The sequence below is a fragment of the Diabrotica undecimpunctata genome, chromosome 5, assembly GCF_040954645.1.
Source record: "Diabrotica undecimpunctata isolate CICGRU chromosome 5, icDiaUnde3, whole genome shotgun sequence".
Lineage (NCBI taxonomy): Eukaryota > Metazoa > Arthropoda > Insecta > Coleoptera > Chrysomelidae > Diabrotica > Diabrotica undecimpunctata.
In genome coordinates, this window is record NC_092807.1 from 125,375,201 (window position 1) to 125,394,913 (window position 19,713).

Below are 19,713 nucleotides of genomic sequence, written 5' to 3' on the forward strand. Positions count from 1 at the left end.
TAGGCACGGCGGAAAAGAAGATCTTCAGTACGACGTGGATAGCGGAAGTGGCATCCCTGGATTTTAGGGATGGTATAAAATCAAACCGATAGCGACTGACCCATATTGGGCGGTAGTCAATAGCGTCTGTACCCATAATGGGCGGCTGAACTAAAAACTCGTCAACACGCAGAGCAAGCGTGACGTTTTAATTGCTATTACCCCTTTATTATGTCAGATACGAATACAAAAATCGATTTACCCCAGGTGAGTAGAAAGAAAAATTCAGAATCTCACACTGATAGACTATCAGTCAGTCCCACGGATTCTGGGGGGACAAAATTCTGACATATTTTAGAAAACCATCTAACCATCAGAAGAAAAATTCATAGAAATGGAATCTGAATTTGATAAAATCAATTGGGACATTGTTGGAGTCGCTGAGGTCAGAAGGAAAGGAGAAAGCCTAACTACTTTAAAATCCGGTCACATTTTCTATCATGTCGGAGAAAACGATGGGAATGGAGGCATTAAGCTCTTTATAAATAAAAAACTAGCTGAGAATATCATATCAGTAAAAGCAGTTTCCACAAGAGTTATACTTGCAAAATTACAACTAAACACCCGTTACTTCATAAAGATCATTCAAGTCTATGCACCAACATCGAGTCACGCTGACGAAGAAATAGAACAGTTCTATGATGACTTGTACATAGCTGTTTCAGAAGACCAAGAACATTTTACGGTAATATGTGGCGACTTTAATGCCAAAATAGCAATAAGCACTGACCCAGCTGAAAATGCCCTCGGAAATTTTGGCACACCAGGTAGAAACGAAAGGGGCGAAATACTCTTAAATTTCCTATTAGAAAACAATCTATATTTAATGAATAGCTTCTTCTATAAGAAGATCCATAGAAGATGGACTTGGAAGAGCCCCGATGGTAAAACAAAAAATGAGATCGACTTCATCATCACTGACAAAAAACATATAGTCAAAGATGTTACAGTCTTAAATCAATTTTCGGTTGCAAGCGATCATAGAATGGTCCGAGCAACTGTAGAAATCAATATTAAGCAAGAAAGACTGAAGATGATAAAAAGTAAAAAATTCAAACCTTGGATGCGCCCAACGAATGAACTTGAGTTTGAAAAATATATCACCAGTAACTTCCTCAGAAATACAACAAGTATTAGTGGTAGCATGCTTTCTATATAGCACGTAGAAATTTTCGACTATTTGGATTATGTTTTGTTTAACTAATGTTACTTACTCAATCACGGAGCTTTTGAATATCTTTTATTCTTTCTGCTAGATTTCTTGTCAATACTGTTTTATATTACTTTTGCAATTATTTCTGTATTGTATTTTTATACATCTTTTTTTATTTCTTTTGATATTTATATATTTGTTCATATTCTGCTGTGTTTTTCTGTTTGATTTATCTTCATTTTTAATAAGCTTTTTTGTGTGTTTACTTGTTTTATTGTGTTTACTATAAGATATTTTATATCTTCTTTAAGAGTACATTTAATTGGCTTTTGTTTATTACTTCTACATAAGAATTAAAGCTATATTACATGTCTTGTCAACAAATCTTGTTCTTCGTCTTCTTCTTCGTCTGCTTTTTTCTTTCAGGGATCGCTGTTCCTTATTCTTATTCGTCATTCATTTCTGTCCATCGTGTTTTCTCCATTCAAACCTTTCTGCCTTAAAGTCCTCTGCCACAAAGTCGTTTCATCTTCCCTTGGTTTCTTTTGACCTCTTTTATCCTTAACTTCTAACAGCTCTATCCTTTGTGCCACATAGTTCTCACTTTCAGGTCTGATGTGAACAAACCATTGCAGTATATGTTCTTAAACCTTTTTTGAGACTGTAGTTATTCCGGCTCTTTCCTGTCTCACCCAATATTCACAGTAACATTTTCGTACAGCTACCTCAATTTTTTTAATCGAACTGGTTTAAAGACCACTTTTCTCGTCGTCGATATATCAAAGTAGGTGTCGCCATACTGTTATATATCTTTACTTTCAGTCCTTCCCCGATTTTTCACCCCCGATTTTAGAGTATCTCGCTGATTTGCTTTGAGTTAAACCAACCAGTGGTTCTGTGTTACTGGACATTTTCTTGATCTATTTAAATTATTTAAATTGTCCTACTGGTCCTAGTTTTTCCCCAAGCAGTTTGATGTTCTAACCATCCGTGTTTATTCTAACCACATATACTCCATTCTTGACCTGCTAACCTTAAGTCCTCCCTCTTTTATAGCTCTTCTCCAAAGCTCCAATTTCTCCAAAATTTTTTGCTCTCCTCCAATAACATAATTTCATCCGCAAGAAGTATTGATCAAGAAGCTCCCTATGTTAACTTCTCTGCCAGTGCATCCATAATAATAATAAATTGCTAGGTACTTAGTGAAGAGCCTTGATGCAAGCCAACCGTCACTGAAAATTTTTCCACTAATATGACACAAGGAACTCATTTCTCTTTCATATATCTCCATAGCTCTTGTCTAGGAACTTTGCCGTACGCCTTCTCAAAATCTATAAATATCAAATGTAGCTGTCTTTTCTTCTGGCCGTATTTTTCTATCATCTGTTACGGACCACAAGGCATTCGTTGTCCTTTTTCCTGACATAAATATAAACTATTCTTCTCCTATTGGTGTCGCCCTTCTTAACCTTCGCTCTACAGTATTCTCCCAAATTTTTATTGTGCGAGACAATAGCTTTATCTCTCTATAATTTTTAAAGTCCGTAATGCTCCTTTACTTTTATATACTAGTACCATCAAAATTTTGTCAACAAATACTAAAATGATATTAACTAAAAAGGAAATTAAATGTTACTTACATTAACCCGACTTATAAACTAGAAAAATCAACACACAAGCAAAACATTAAGGGCAAGCGAGTTTACGGTACGTCTAATCTAAATTCTGAGCAAAACCGAATTAAAATTCTTAAATCTTCAGATCTTAAGTATAGCAGATATGAATTCATTAAATATTGTATACAAAATAACATCGGTGCTTTTGTTGGATAAAGATTTTCAGAGCTATTTGACAGTTTGTTTTTTCTATTAGAACTGGAATGATCTACAATATTAACGTATTTCTGTAGATTGTCTCATTTTATGTGATATAATTCTTCTATATGTGCCCTTTTAGAATTATCTGACATTCTCCATACACATCTAGGACTAAGAGATCACCGGCAAAATACACTGATTAAATACTTTTCTTTTCAGACACATTGGAACCTTAGACCTAAAAATATCCTTCTTTATCCTATCTTTCCAAATGCAGCCCAAGCGAGGTTTATTCTTTTTTTCAGCTCGATTGTTTGGTTGTATCGACTTATTCTGATCTCATAACCCAAGTATTTATAGGAGTCAACTGGCTCACTATCTTTGTCTTCTACTGAGATGTTTTTGTTGTGGACTAAATTTGTCATAAATTGTGTTTTTGAAAAATTTATTTTAAAACCAACTCTTTTTGTGGCATTATGGAGTTCTTGGAGCATTATCTGTGCCTGATCAAAGCTTTCTGCAATAAGAACGATATCATCTGCAAATTTAAGGTTATTTAAAAATTTTCCTTCTACATTGATGCCCTTTTCGTTCCAATCTATTGTTTTACAAGCGTATTCTAGCAAAGTTGTAAATAATTTAGGAGACATGTTGTCTTCTTGCCGAACGTCTCTTTCAATACGAAAGGTCCCAGTATCTTCATTAAGTCTTACACAGGCTGTAGCATGCTAATAGATGTATCTGATGAGGGATATGTATCGGTGATCTATTCTTAATTGTATTAGAGCTTGGAGCATTTTACTTTGATTGACCGCATCAAATGCTTTTTCAAAGTCGACAAAGACAAGTATCAGGGGGTCTATTATATTCAATGGTTTTTTCAATCAACGACTTAATGGTTTGCAAATGATCGTTTGTTCTGTATCCAGCTCTAAATCCTGCTTGCTTGCAAGGTTGATAGAAGTTTGTCTTGATGTCAACCTATTTGTTATTATCTTCATAAACAACTTATAAACATGAGATAACAAGCTAATAGGTCTGTAGTTCTTTAGATCTGTTATATCTCCCTTTTTGTGCATGACTATTATAACAGCTTTATTCCACTGAGATGGTGTAACCTCTTTTGAAAGGCATAAGTTATATAATTGTGTCAATGCTTTCAATACTGTCTTTCCCCCTGCTTTAACTTCCTCAATAACGATTTGATTATCACCAGCTGCTTTATTGTTTTTCATTCGATTTAATGACTTTGAGACTTCTTCGATTGTTATTTCTGGGGTATCCTCTGAACCCACATTCTGGACTTTTCTCAACTTGGTGGCGTCTTTCTTACCCCTTTCTTTATATAGTTTTGTGTAAAATTCTTTAACTTTCTTAATTATCTTATCTTTATCTGTTACCACTTTTCCATTTCGATCTGCGAGCTTAACAATATTCTTCTTACCTAGAACTTGACATCTCTTCAGCACCTTTAAACTTTTATTTTCCTTGAGAATCGTAATCTTTTTTGTGTTATATTGTCGTACGTCCTTTCTCACTGCTTTATTAATATCTTTATCAAGTTGTTGTAGTACGCGTGCATTCGTATCGCTTTTGTTCTTAAGTTCTCTTCGTGTCTCCATAACTCTCTTTGTCTCTTGACTGAGTTTTTCCTCCGTATCTCTCCTAGGATTTGTATTGCACTTTTTCTATGCGTTCTTAATAGATTTTATTAAATTATAATTTAAGGTTTCGACATCCATAACGTCTATATTTGTTGTCTCTATACATCTCAGAATTTCCTCTTCAAAGGACATGGTGTTTTCGATTGGATTACATCCTATTGGGTGTGTTTTTGTTATGATTTTGTATCTGTTTTTGGAGATTTAGTACGATCTTCGCTCTTACCATTTTATGATCTATGTTCTTAATAGCTACACAGCAATAAACTACAATGGATTCTGAATCTCTTCTATTACCATTTCCCATTATTTTTTGAAAGTCTTTTGCGCATAGTTAGCAGAATTTTCTTATATTATTGTAGCAGGGTGATTCAGTTTTATTACAATTTTATTAAAACATAGGGCTACTGATTGCACAGGTGTTTTGCACATGTTTTAGATTAATGCAGATATGCTAAAGAAAGTTTAAATATGATTACTACAATATATTTTTATAGATCAAACTGAGCATGGCATATTTCTATATACTATATACAAAGGGCAAATGTGTACTTTAATCATGCAATCAAAGAAAGAAAACTTACCTAGATTGGGAGTGTCGGCGTCGATCCCTTTCTCGTTGATAATAAATTCCGGCAAAAATAAGCATATTGAGCACCAACAGCAGACATCCTACACCAACTGTAACTCCTAGTGCAGCTGTATAGCTATAGTAATGACGTGTCGCTAATCGTTGAAGAAATTCCTCGTTATCGTCGTCTAGATCGTCTATAGAAAAACAAAAAATAAAGCTAATAAAGTAACATAATTAGACTTAACACAAAACAAATAAATAAATTGACTTAATACGAATTCTTCTAGTTTTTTAAGTTTGGTTACTGACGCTGAGGCCGTTGTCAAGAGCGCTTGGCTTCAGGTTAGTCCAAATTTGATATCGAATTTGTAATGTTTTCTCGTTCTTCGCCCTTTTCATGGAAATCTAGTGTGTAGTCGCAGTTAATTGTGCAGTATGTGTAGTTACAAAGGAAGTTTGAAATGTTGGCCACTGTAAGCAGTGGAAAATACCCACATGTTCCTCCTTCTACTTTGACAAAGTGTAGACACTTTGTCTCAGGACCAGCAACTTCATGTAGAGTCTTATGTTGCCATGTTATCAAATCCACTGGTAACTCTAACATCTTAACATATAAGATCGAATACATACATACGAATAGTGGCTCAAAACATATACACCTAGACACTGATGATGGAATATGGATTCCGAAAACGTTTGTTGTTGTGATATAGCCCGATTGGGTTTTTAATTATATACCTTTTATAAAGGATGTTAATAAATTTTTTGTGATACACGGTATACAGCCAGCTATAGGAACTTAGTTTCCTTGTGGAGTTTACAATTTATGTATTAATGAATTTTGGAGATTGGATATATAATTTTTACTTAATTTATTAGATTATACTAAGCAGTACCTAAACAAAAAAGGGTCATTATTTAATGACAGGCAGACGTATTCTATAATATTGTATTTAATTTTTAACCTACCAGCATACCAAACAGATTCAAAGTTAGAAACGTTTTATTAAGATTTGTATTCAATTCAGTTAAATTCGAACCAACAAAATTTAGAGATGTTTAGTGAGTCTACATTGTTTAATTGGTTTAAAAATAGCTATTTGTAAAACAACTTTAAGGATTTTAGATTTGCCACTCTCCAATACGCCTTCAAACATAGACCCCAGACAACAAAAAGGTAAGTTTTTAACACTAAATTATTATTTTTTGGGTCAATCGAAAAAATATAAATGCAATGTTTACTGCCTTTCTATATTTTATTAAAAAAATTTTTTATTATTAATTATTTTAGTTAATGTTTGCTTCCGTTGTAATAAAAATATCTAGCAGGTGCAGATAAAGAAATCCTACCACATCAAGAAATTAGCGATAGATGTGGCCAAGATGCAATCATCAAACCAGATCCTGTAAAAGTGGAAGTAGACTTCCTGCAATTTTACCGGCATTACCAGAAGGTGTTCCAAGTACATCTAATGCTGTACTAGGCTCTGTAGCTAGAAGGGACTATAAACGCCAATTCTCTAGTGACCAAAAGAAAAGTGGACAATAAAACAAAAATAAAGCAGACAGGAAAGAAAAGGGACACAAAATGATCTTCACTGGAAAGCGAACGAGAGAAATATGCCGGTGGAAAGGCCTATGTTAGTAAGAAGAGTACGAATGTTCCTGGCAAAACATTAAAAGTGTCATGCGGAATATCTTTGCGCATAAAATGTAGTTCAAAATTATCTGAAGCTCAGAGTCAAGATATTTTAAAAAAATATTGGAATGATACAGCAGACCATAATATCAAAAGACATAGGTTGCGCTCAGGAGATGAATCTAAACTAAGAACAAATAGTTTAGTTTACTCTTTTGTAATTAAGGATATTAGAACTGTAGTATGTAAAACCATGTTATTATATACTTTAAGTATTTCACAACAAGTAGTGAAGACTGCTTTATCAAAAAGGCAGGATGGAGGCATGGTTCAACGAGATCTTGGGGACACTTATGAGCCAAGTAATAAGACAACACAAACAATTATTGATTCTGTGGTGTCAGATATTTATGCCTGATTTAAACATTGAAAAAATATATAAATTATACAAACAGGAAAAAACAGAGAACAATCATGCTACTTAAGTCATAGCAAAGCCCTAGCTGTATCGCGATATATTTAATAAGCAATTCAATTTAACATTTAAACCCCCAGAAGTAGACACTTGCGACGACTGCGATATATTTGAAGCTAAAATACGAGCAACTGATAATGATTCTGACAAACAACTGATTGAAAATGAGAAAGATACGCATTTAAAAGAAACATAATGCAGATATAAAATTAAATCTGTCGATATGACTCAAGCAAAATATAATTTCAAGCACAAAGTACTGACTGGTGATCTATAAAGGTGCCTTCCAACGCCATTTTTGACCAATTGTGTAAACTTTTATAAGCGAAAATTATGGACTTTGAATTACACTTTATACGATGGATATAACAGTGCTGCGTATTGTGTAATGTGGGACGAGACCAAAGCAAACAGAGGAGGAAATGAAATTGCTTCAGCAATTTTAAAGTAGGCTGATCTAAATATTCCTTCATCTGACGTCGAATGTTTCACTATATGGGGGGATAATTGTTGGGGCCAGACCAAAAATCTATGTGTAGTTATGTGTGCTCTTTACCTCATACAAAGACATCCGAAACTACAAATAATAGATTGTAAATTTCTTTTAAAGGGGCACACGCATATGGAATCCGATTCAGTACAATGTTGAAAGAAAACGAAAAAAACTACCCAGTCTAACTATATTAACACCCTGGGACTGGCAACAATTTATTCGTCAGTGTGATAGTAAATACGAAGTTGTAAACATGGAATTCGATGATATTAAAAATTTTTAATGCATATATTCTATATCGAATATTATATTCGATTAATAAATGGACAACAGGTCCATTTATTAATCGGAAAATAAATACTAACAGAGAGTCATTTCAAAATCAGTGATCTTAAGAGTCACCAAAGAAAATTTTAGATATTTTCAATATAAAACTTTATTCAACAGTGACAATTTTCAAATGGTTGACTTAAGACAAAATAAAAGAGGAGATATCATTTTGCCAAAAACTTTACCACAAATGAATTTGCAATTGGTTCCTATATCAACAAAAAAATATAGTAGTGATCTTATGGACTTACTTTTATACTTGCCATCGCATTGCCATGATTTTTATAAGAATCTGCCTCATTCAAACGAAGAATCTGAGTATTCTAACGATAATATTGAAGCATAACCTTACCTAACCTAACGATAATACTGAGGCATAATTTTCAAACTGCGTTTTAGTTATAACTAAATATAATAACTAATGAAATTGATATAAGGTTGAATGCTCGAATAAATGAACTTTGAAAAATTAAAGGCAAATATCGAGCACAATTTTAATAATCAAATCTTGCCCAAGTACTTTCGCTTTCTACAGCATCATCAGGGGCATCTGAAATAAGCTAAGAAACATTTTTTTAAATGAAGAAAATTGATTAACCTCGATAAAAAACTCGAAGTTAGTGGATGATAAAAGTTTTTTGTGATTAAAGTTTTAAACTTACTTCGTCAAATTTGGGCTATCCAGCAAGCGCAGAATGTAACAAACATGAAATTAAACATAAATTGTACATAACAACAGTTTAAATTATTTAAAAATTATTCTACGCTACATCTCTACTCTTGTCTACAACAGGAGGGAGAATGGTATTTAACGGAAATGTTAAGGTGACATGTGACATATGACAGCTTTGATGGGCAGTCACAATCATGAATATGTGATCTGCACATAATAAAATTCTGTGTAAGTAAGCTGGCATTGATCAAAGGTCCAACTAACACTACTATAAAGAATCAGCTTATGAAATATGACATAGAATATTTTAATTTAATTAGATAGCATAATCCAGATCTCACACTTACATCTGTCTGTAATAATAAGGTTGTTAGTTTGAGAGCAAATGAAGTGGACTTAAAGTGTGAATGAAAGAAATAGACTAAACAATCTATTAGACAGTGGGTGTGACAACAATAAAATGGTCTACCAGGCACCATCAATACTGTAAAAAAGAGAAGAAATCTGATTATGAAATTGAAATACTAAAAATTAAAACAAAATTGAAAGCAGTTTATAAATGGGGTATAATTCAAGTAGTTCAGTTAAACCCCCAGTCAATGGGAGAACTATAAAACTAATATGTAAAAGCGTTACTAAAGACCAACTGACCAACAGTGGGAGATCTTGAAATATACAACTGTGAAATTGGTATATCTAAATTACGCAGAGGTATGGAGAATGTAATTAACGCCAACTATAGATCAATTGAAACTGAGCAAGCTAGTTTTGTAAATTGTTGAAGAATACAATAGTAATGTTGATCAAAGTATGAAATTAATAAATTCTTAATGGGTATACTCAGTGCAGGAATTTTAAACAGCCGAGCTGGGTCAACTACGAGGTGAAGCTGCAATAAAGTTTTTAAAAATAGGTTTAAACTTAGTACAATTTAAATTAATTTAAGTATTAAGACAATGAGAGTTTCCATTTGTTTCTTTTGTGATGAACTAAACTACTTGAATTATACCCTATTTATACACTGCTTTCAATTTTGTTTTAATTTTTAGTATTTCAATTTCATAGTCAGATTTCTTCCCTTTTTTACAGTATTGATAGTGCCTGGTAATCCATTTTATTGTAGTCAACCACCCACTGTCTAATAGATTGTTTAGTCTATTTCTTTCATTCACACTTTATGTCCACTTCATTTGCTCTCAAACTAACAACCTTATTATTACAGACAGGTGTAAGTGTGAGATCTGGATTATGCAATCTAGTTAAATTAAAGTCATATTTCATAAGCTGATTTTCTATAGTAGTGTTAGTTGGACCTTTGGTCAATGCCAGCTTACTTACACAGAATTTTAATATGTACAGATCACATATCCATGATTGTGACTGCCCATCAAAGCTGTCATATGTCACATGTCACTTTAACATTTCCTTTAAATACCATTCTCTCTCCTGTTGTAGACAAGAATGTAGCGTAGAATAATTTTTAAATAATTTTAAACTGTTTGTCCTTTTTTAGTGTAGTGTTATGTACAATTTATGTTTAATTTCATGTTTATTGCATTCTGCGCTTGCTGGATAGCCCAAATTTGACGAAGTAAGTCTAAAACGTTAATCACAAAAAACTTTTATCATCCAATAACTTCGAGTTTTTTATCGAAGTTAATCAATTTTCTTCATTTAAAACAAAAACGTTTCTTGGCTTATTTCAGATGCCCCTGATGATGCTGTAGAAAGCGAAAGTACTTGGGCAAGATTTGATTATTAAAATTGTGCTCGATGTTTGCCTTTAATTTTTCAAAGTTTAAATAATGAAATATTGACATGTTTTTTTATGTAGATATCCAATTTATGCAGACTTAGTATACTTGTATTGTAAATATAACGAGTTTTATTATTTAGAAGTAATATGTCCTAAGTCCATTTTTTTATTATCTTTAAACCCTTATTATACTTTCATAATACTACAGTAAACTATATATAATACTATTTTTAAATATCGACAATAGTTTCCACTACAATTATTAATTTCTTATCGTTTTCCGAACAAACATCAAATATAACGTTTAAGTACTCCTGTAAAATTAAAGTTAGAATAGGGGAAAAAATATCAAATGCTTTCTGCGTAAATTCTGGACTGAGACAGGGAGATCCGTTGTCCCCATTGTTGTTTAACCTGGCCTTAGAATATGTCATGCGAAAAATATATCCAAAAATCAAACCAGACATAACTGCTCGGGGAGCAAAAATCATACTCGCCTTTGCCGATGACGTAGACGCAGTAGCACAATCAACATTAGAAATTAAGGATATTTTCTCGAGCTTTGAAGAAGCTGCATTAAACATCGGTCTAAAAATAAATGAAGACAAAACAAAATACATGGTCGTCTCAAAACAAGAACGACGGCGAATAAGGCAAAACATTACTATAAATGATCACAACTTCGAAGTGGTTACAAATTTAAATATCTATGAGCAACAATCACAAATGACAACAAATTAGAGCGAGAAGTTAAAACGAGAATAATGGCAGGAAAGAGATCTTTCTTTGCAATACAACATCTAATGAAGTCAAAACTTCTTTCACGAGGTACAAAAATCCGGATATATAAGACTATAATACGACCAGCAGTCGCGTATGGAAGCGAAACATGGACGCTAACAAAAAGAGAAATAAATAACTTGCTGGTGTGGAAACGTAAAATTCTTCGATTGATATATAGCCCTTCAGAGACAGCGTGACAAACGAATGGAGGGGCAGATACAATAACGAGCTAGAGTCTCTATTCGGAAAAGAAAATCTAGTCAGATATATAAAGGCCAATAGACTCAGATGGGCAGGGCATGTGATACGCAGTAATGACAATCACCTTATAAACAATGTGTTCTGGGAAAGGCCAGAGGGAAGAAGGTCTGTAGGGCGGCCTAGAAAAAGGTGGAAAGATGCAGTCAAAGAAGATCTAGAGAAAATGGGAGTGCGACAATGGGAATTACTGGCACAGTACCGACAAACATGGAAGCCAATAGTAAACGCGGCAAAGAATCACAAAGAGTTGTAGCGCCATTGATGATGATGATGATGATGTAAAATTATAAAAATGTGACTTAGGATGGTGTGCTTCCCACGTACAGTAATATAAATGATACTTTTTTGTTGTTAGTTTTATTTTTTGTTTGTTCTATTTTCTTAAGTAATCAACATTGTTTGTCTAAAAGAAAACAAAGTATTTATTTATTTATTTACTAGCTAAATAATGATATTCATTTAAATAAAAGTAACAGTGGTTTGTATAAAATGTCAAAAATATTTAAAATAGTTTTATAGAATGATTTTCTTAAGCCCGATAAACTTTATGCAACCTCGTATACAAACTATCTCAACTGAAACTATGTTTTGAATAGCAAATACCGCAACATGTGTCACGTCAAAATTATAGTGTGATAACTACTAAACACTCTGGGTAACATATTTCGAATACCTCGTTCCATCATAAGCGCTAAAGCAACAGAAACAAAAACTGGTAAAGAAAATGATCGATATATTTTGCAACTCGAATAGTTGTCAAGTGTGGGAACATATTAGTTCGAAAGAGAGTATAAAGTGTAAGACGGAAACTGCGAAACTTTGAGGATATACGAACACAAAAAAGGAGGAAACGAACTTCGGAAAAATGTGTCTCAAGATATTCAATATTATCAATCACGTATATATGGAAACCGAGCCCGGAGATTGATTTTTCGCATGAAAAGTTGCTCAAGGTGTCGATATCGTAAGTAAGTTTTTTTTTGTTTTTGAACTTTTAGCGCGTTTGGTTTTTATAAAAACTTGTTATGTCTAAAAATATTGATATCAGATGAGAGAGAAACTTAGTAATATCTTTGCCGGTAAGAAACTTAAAATGTTCAATATGTTTTGAAGAATTGCGACAAATGGTTCTTGCAAAAATGTTTTTTAGTTACACTTTTTAAGCCGTATTACAAAAGAATAAATAAAATTCCACAAGGAAATTCAATTTATTGTAGTCGGCTGTATACCATAAGCGATAAAAATTTTATTTATAAAAATCTTAATAAAAGCTTTATATTGAAGCATGTTTAAAACTTCCTTAAATTATTCCTCTTAGAAAATTACTTTCACGTCACCTATGGTATATAGAGGAGAGGGGGGTTAGTGTGGACATGGGGTTAGTGTGGACATAGTTAATTATTTAAAAACTCGCATTTAAATCTGCCGCCCAGTCTGTTCAGGAAGTGACTATTAACGCCACCGAACACCACGTAAAAGTTGGTTGAAATATTTTTTATAATATGGCCGCCAGTGACAGAAAGTGATTTTGTGTGTTGTATCCATTTATTTCACACGGTAAGTAAAATTATACTAAAATTGAAGTTATTGAACTAATTGTATACCTAAGTTAGTGTATGGCTTCTGGAATATTTAATTACTAAATTTGATATGGAATGAGATAAAATTATCATTTTTCGAAACGTCATTCCATTGTTACTGTCAAACATGGCGTTCGGGGTTAGTGTGGACAAATCATCAGCTGTCCACATTAACCCCACAAATGATTATATTTCCAAAAATCATGTGATAAAAATCGCTTTTTTGTTTCAGATGAGGATTTACAGTAGAAAAACGGCGAGAGCTGATATTGATGAAAAAGTTGTAGAGCGTGCAATAAAGGATATCCTAAGAAAAAAAGGAAGCTTGAGAAATATTGCAGAGAAATATGAATTGAAAAAAAGTATGCTTCACAAAAGAGTCATTTTGGCTAAGAGGAACCTTCAAGATGCTAATATACCCTCTGGTGATGATTCAGGTAACGAAGATGAGTTAGAAATTGTTAGCTTGAATGTTTCTGGCGTCAATAAATTTCGAGGTCGCCAAATATTTTCTGATGAACAAGAACAACACATTGTCAATTATCTTAAGAAGGCGTCTCGACTACATTATGGCTTGACTTACAAGCAGGCTTGTACCCTAGCTTTTGAGTATGGTAGTGCTCTACAAATAGAAATTCCTTCGAATTGGACTAAAAATAAGATAGCAGGAAAGGACTGGATATATTCATTTATGAAACGACATGGAGATTTATCTCTTAGAAAACCTGAAAATACAAGCATAGCACGAGATGCAGCCTTTAACAAATCCAACGTGGATTTATTTTTTGATAATTACATTGGAGTTTTAGATAAATTTATAGGAAGGCCAGAAAGGATAATAAATTTAGATGAGACAGGTATACCCACGGTCTTACCACCACCCAAACGTATAGCTGAAAAGGGAAAAAAACAAATAGGAGCTGTGGCCTTTCAAGAACGCGGTGAAAATGTTACAATGTGCGGAATTATAACAGCCACTGGACAAGCAATACCTCCAGTTTTCATATTCCCCAGGAAGAATATGAAAGACCGGTTCTTAGATGGTGCACCAATAGGGAGCATTGGTCTGGCTCATCAGTCTGGCTATATGACTGCGGAATTATTTTTAGAAGTACTAAAGCACATAAAAATGCACTTAAGTGCTTCTAAAGAAAACCCTCTACTGATATTAATGGATAATCATTCAAGTCATATAAGTTTGGAAGCTATAAACTTAGCTAGAGAATCTGGAATTACTCTTTTATCGTTTCCGCCACATTGTAGCCACAAACTACAGCCGCTAGATGTTGCAGTATATAGTTCTTATAAAGCTGCATTACGGGTTGCAATGGGAGACTGGCTTCAAAATCATCCAGGCAGACCTATACAAATATATGATGTTGCTCAACTGTGTGGTATTGCTTTTCCTGTGGCATTTACAATGAAGAATATAACATCTGGATTCAGATCTGCTGGTTTATGGCCAATAAATCGTCTTGTATTCACCGATGAGGATTATGAAGCTGCCGAAACAACAGATAGGAATCAAGAACCACCAACAGCAATGAACCCAAGAAATCCTGAAGATCCTGAGCGAATATTAGAAGTTGCTTCAATCTCCACAAGACTGCTACCTGTAGCTCCCATTACGCTTTCACCATCAGTAGCAACTACATCAACAGCTGTAATTACTCCTGAGAGCTGCCGCCCTTTTCTAAAAGCAGATCGGTCATCAAACTCCAAAGCAAGAAAAAATAAAAAGTCGACTATTTACACGAGCACACCAGTGAAAGATCAGTTGGAAGCTGAAAAAGAGGCTAAAGATTTGAAGGAAAGACGTGCGCAAGAAAGAGCTGAAATGCGAGAAAAGAATAGAGTGAAGAAATCTCTTTCCTATGAACCAAAAAGGAGTAGGAAAGAATCTTCCTCTTCCAATTCTTCTACAGAAGTAATACTTGAATCAGAGGATGAAGGCTGGATGGAAGATGATGGTCAGGACAACGATATTTTTATGGACAAACAAATGGAGAAAAATGATTTCGTACTTGTAAAATTTATGGGTAAAAAATCGGTAACACACTATGTTGGCCAAATCGTAGATATTCGAGATGTGGAGGTACAAATTAATTTTTTAAGGAAAAAAGTGAATAATTTCGTATTTCCCGAAGTTGAAGATGTCTCAGTTGTCGACAAGAACGATATTGTCGGAGTTTTGGAGCACCCAGTAGACACTGGCACGAAAAGGCGAGGAAGATTATTTTCATTTAATATTAATTTCAGTTCTTATAATGTATCGTAGTTTCTTTTTGTTAACATAAAGTTTTCAGTATTCCTGTATATGTTTTACTATGCGTCCACTATAACCCCATACTCTGTCCACTTTAACCCCACCACGGGGTCATTGTGGACAAATTATTGATTCCGATTTGAATCAAAATATTTGTTCTATTAAGAAAGATACAAATAAAATATTCACATCGAAAGTTGAGTTGATGTTTACAGTAAATATGTGAGGTAAGTTCAGCAATTAGAATCTTATACATATTTTTTAATTTGCTAATAAGTAAAAATGGTCCACAGTAACCCCCTTCTCCCCTACTTTGCTAGAAACCTTAAAAATAACCCATAAGCAACGAGCAATTTGTCATGCCTTTTCTCAACAACGAAATAGCTCGCCTATGTTCCTGTTCTTATTATCGTTCATTTGTTAAATAGAAACCATTCCTCTTAACAAAGAAGTCAGTTGCTATTGTCGAATCACCCAGCCTACTTTCTAAGAAAAGCGGTTTTCTATGAAATAATCTTTCCTGTCAAGAGAAATTAGTAAAGATAGAAATAAGATCACACAAGACTTGTCAATTAAGTACCATTTTCGCGTGGCACTCTTTGGCCAATACTCCCACTCTTTTTTTATCCCTAGCTTGTCTAAATATCGAGAATCGAGTTTATTTCCGAGTTGGTTCCTGTTGCTTCATCAAACGGCGGTAAGTGTATTTTCAATTTACTATTATCCATCTATCTTCATACAGTGCTCCTACATTAAATATTTTCTCTTTTGTCATACATACGTCTTTCAATTCGAAGACACTGCGTCAATTCTGTTTGCCGTTTCTCTTTCTTCCTCCATCCATTCAGTTCAGTCTAGTCTAGTGTGAGAATTGACTGATATGTTACCTGTACCTACATTAATTTGTATGAAATTTTCATGTGCTGACTGAAGCCACCGTAATTCGTTACCTTATCTAAATCATCGACGCTGCTTGAGAAGTCCCAATATACCTGTTGCGAGTGCAACCTGTTAAGTGCCTTTATCGAGATCGTTCTATGAAAGAACGTCATTACCTGTGCCTACCTGTCGCCGACTGTATTGTGAGTACTGATATTTTTATGATCGTTAGGAATTGATTTACGACTTCAGTTCAGTGCCTTTGCCTTATTTATGGTTTGTTTATTTTGAATCCAATCAGACGAACTATTAATAGTATAAATATACGGTATATATACATACGAATTATGAACATATTTGTTTTATCTGTAGGTTATATTTATGATAAATTTTATACACATATTTGTGGTGATCAAAATCAAACATTTTAGTAACTTCATGTTTCCGTATTCTCAAGGCGTACAAATCACTTATTTGTTTTATTTCAAGTTATCAAATATTGACGTAGATACAACTATAATATTCCTTGCCTTTTTCTTATTCTTGAGGATACTAAATTACTCATAATTATTTTTTAAAAAGATATTTTTTGTAATATTTAATAATAAGTTGTGCAATAACTTATCTTGTGTCATTTAACTGTTCAGTAAAATTGTTATAGCGCATTTAGTTTAACTATACCTTAATATTACCTTGTTCATGAAATATTTGCTTTTTATTTTTTTATTATGTATATATATATATATATATATATATATATATTATGATTGTTTATTTTGACTTTAATCTTAGTTTATTGAGCCAATAAAAAAGAATTATAACTCCCCGCCAACAATATCTCCGCCAAATATGAAATTCGAGTAATGTTGCAAAGACGAAAACTTTTCCTCTTATCCCAAATGCAATAAATTCAAATAAATGCAATAAAATTTTAAAACTTTTGTCAGTTGTAAAAATCAATCAAATATCATAAATTATATCATGTAAAAATTTGTACCTAGAGAAATTTGAAATGTACTGTCATAAAAGCAAATATTATAAACTTTAACCATCGGCAAATAAATTTTCAATCAATCTGCTTTCTTTCTCTATCCGTTTAAATTTTAACTAGAAATACTTTCTACGCCTTACACGTTGGGGGCCATTTATTATGATTGTTTATTTTGACTTTAATCTTAGTTTATTGAGCCAATAAAAAAGAATTATAACTTATTTGTTATCAAAAGTAAAATAGTCCTTATATTACCTGTGTTCGATGGATTCAAAAGATTTTCTAGTTGTCTTTTATCGGGAAGAGAGAAGAAAGGATAAGAATACAAATATATTATATTACAAAGATTTACGTTTCTTTATTTTATATGAAAGAATAAAACAATTATTAAATTCTGTCGTTATCTTATCAATCAGCATACAAGAAAATAAATCAAATTTTTATAATAATAAGATTATAAAGCTACATACATTTATATTACGTGAAAACCAATTTTACTTAAAATTTTCAACAACAAAACTTTAAACTTTTGATTAGCCTAACAAAACCTCAGTTCTTAAATTTGAATGCTAATGACCATGATGTCAAACCGATCCTTCACAGATATAAAATTCAATTTTACAAACACTTACAGCTTATTTTCTTCTTGAGTTGTATGTTGGAACATACCCAGAAAAGTCCAGTCTCCTCAACGATGTGATCTCTCCTCTTTGGCACCTCGGCTCCTTCTTAACGTCTCTGCAAACCTCCTGCAGACTACACAAAAAACACCTGATTCACTTTTTCAAACTCAGTTACTTATTTATGACACCAGGACCTCCTTTTGTCAACTTGATGCCGTAAAAATACTTTCACATATACTTTATAAAATGCCCACGGTAGATACAAGGACCTCTTTTAATCTACTTGTTATCTCCTTCTGCCAACTATTCACTTCTTTTCGTTACGCCGGTATCCAAACTCACGAACCACACCCTATCTTGAGACAAACGACTGTTTCCTTTCGATGACCAAAATATAACAAACTCCTCCGGTCTCCTGATCGGCTCACAAAATTCCCATTTAAAAACGACCGTCCAATCAAAAGCTCAAATTGTGTTTACCATGATTTTGGAAAAGCCTAATTTCGGTTTCAGAGAAAAACTAAATAGCTTACTTTAAAATTGGTTTTGTCAATACACAATTTATACATATTTCAAAAGATTAGAATATGGTCATTTAATACTCGACTATACAAACAATGAAAAGATTAACTAAGACAGGTAAAATGTCTTCTAATTCTAAACAAAGGTTTTTTTGATAATTTTGTTTGAAACGGAAAAAGGTCGTTTGCCAAACAAATTTCTATTCTTATCTACACTAAATCTTATCTTAAATTACTATATACATTTTTGTTTATAGTGATATCTCTTTCAGACATTGTTATTGATTAATAGTACGATTTGATTTATCATATAAACAGTGTATATGTGGCATAATGTGTGTGTACCGCGTAACCATAATAACTTTTGTCTTACGGTTTATTTTATTCTCGCGTGATTATCTTAATCGTACCATACTTTTCCCGTTATCCTATTTTAATTGTCGTAGGTTTTCCTGTTACTTAAAAATAGGATGGTGCCCAATTATTTCTCTTCTCTTTATCTTCTAACGTCTCTTCTCTTTATCTTCAGTACTCCACTAACTAATTCTTTGTATTTGAGGTGCAATAAGAGCCCTGACCAAGAGACTTCTACCAGACTGAAGCCCGATCCTAGTACCGTTCCCTGCAAACTCTTAACGTTTTTGGACTAAAAAGTCCATCATCGGTGCAATTCGTATGATTTTAAAGTTTTAAACAGATTAACTGCATGGCTTATCCTTGTTGCTCATCGGCTAAGGTTATGAGCTGATTTATTAGTTTTTGCAAAATTTCAGTTGTACGTTTTAGGGTAGTACTTCGCAAATTGTAACCTCTGTAGTTTTGCATTTTTTTCTTACCGCCCTTTTGAAACAATAAAATTAGCTCATTTGTTCCATATTCTTCTGGTATTTTATTGTGTATTGTAATCTTGTCAATTGATGTTTTCATGTTGTAACTTTTTTTTTTTAATTTTAATTCTTTCTTTTTATTATTTTTATAAATATAATTCCCCAACAAACTGATACGCTACTGAATCCATGCATTTTCAACTTTTAAACTAATTCGAGCATAACATATTTCTATTAAGGGTAGCCTTCGTCTATTACTTTGTCACCGACAGTTGTTGTGTAGCATCTCCAAGTAGACACGCTATATTTTCTAACTCTAAATTACTCACACTAATCCTTACGCTAAATAACAAATCTCAATTAGGAGAAAGT

The 19,713-nt window shown here is 33.1% G+C and overlaps 1 protein-coding gene across 1 annotated transcript in view; it reads right to left on the reverse strand.

The window, feature by feature from the left end:
• LOC140441766 (neuroligin-4, X-linked-like) overlaps positions 1–19,713 on the reverse strand; it is a 960,081-nt gene that overhangs the window by 1,312 nt on the left and 939,056 nt on the right. The window contains exon 12 of the mRNA XM_072532673.1: positions 5,255–5,438. Within this exon, the coding sequence (XP_072388774.1) occupies positions 5,255–5,438 (184 nt within the window). The remainder of the gene's footprint in view (positions 1–5,254; positions 5,439–19,713) is intronic.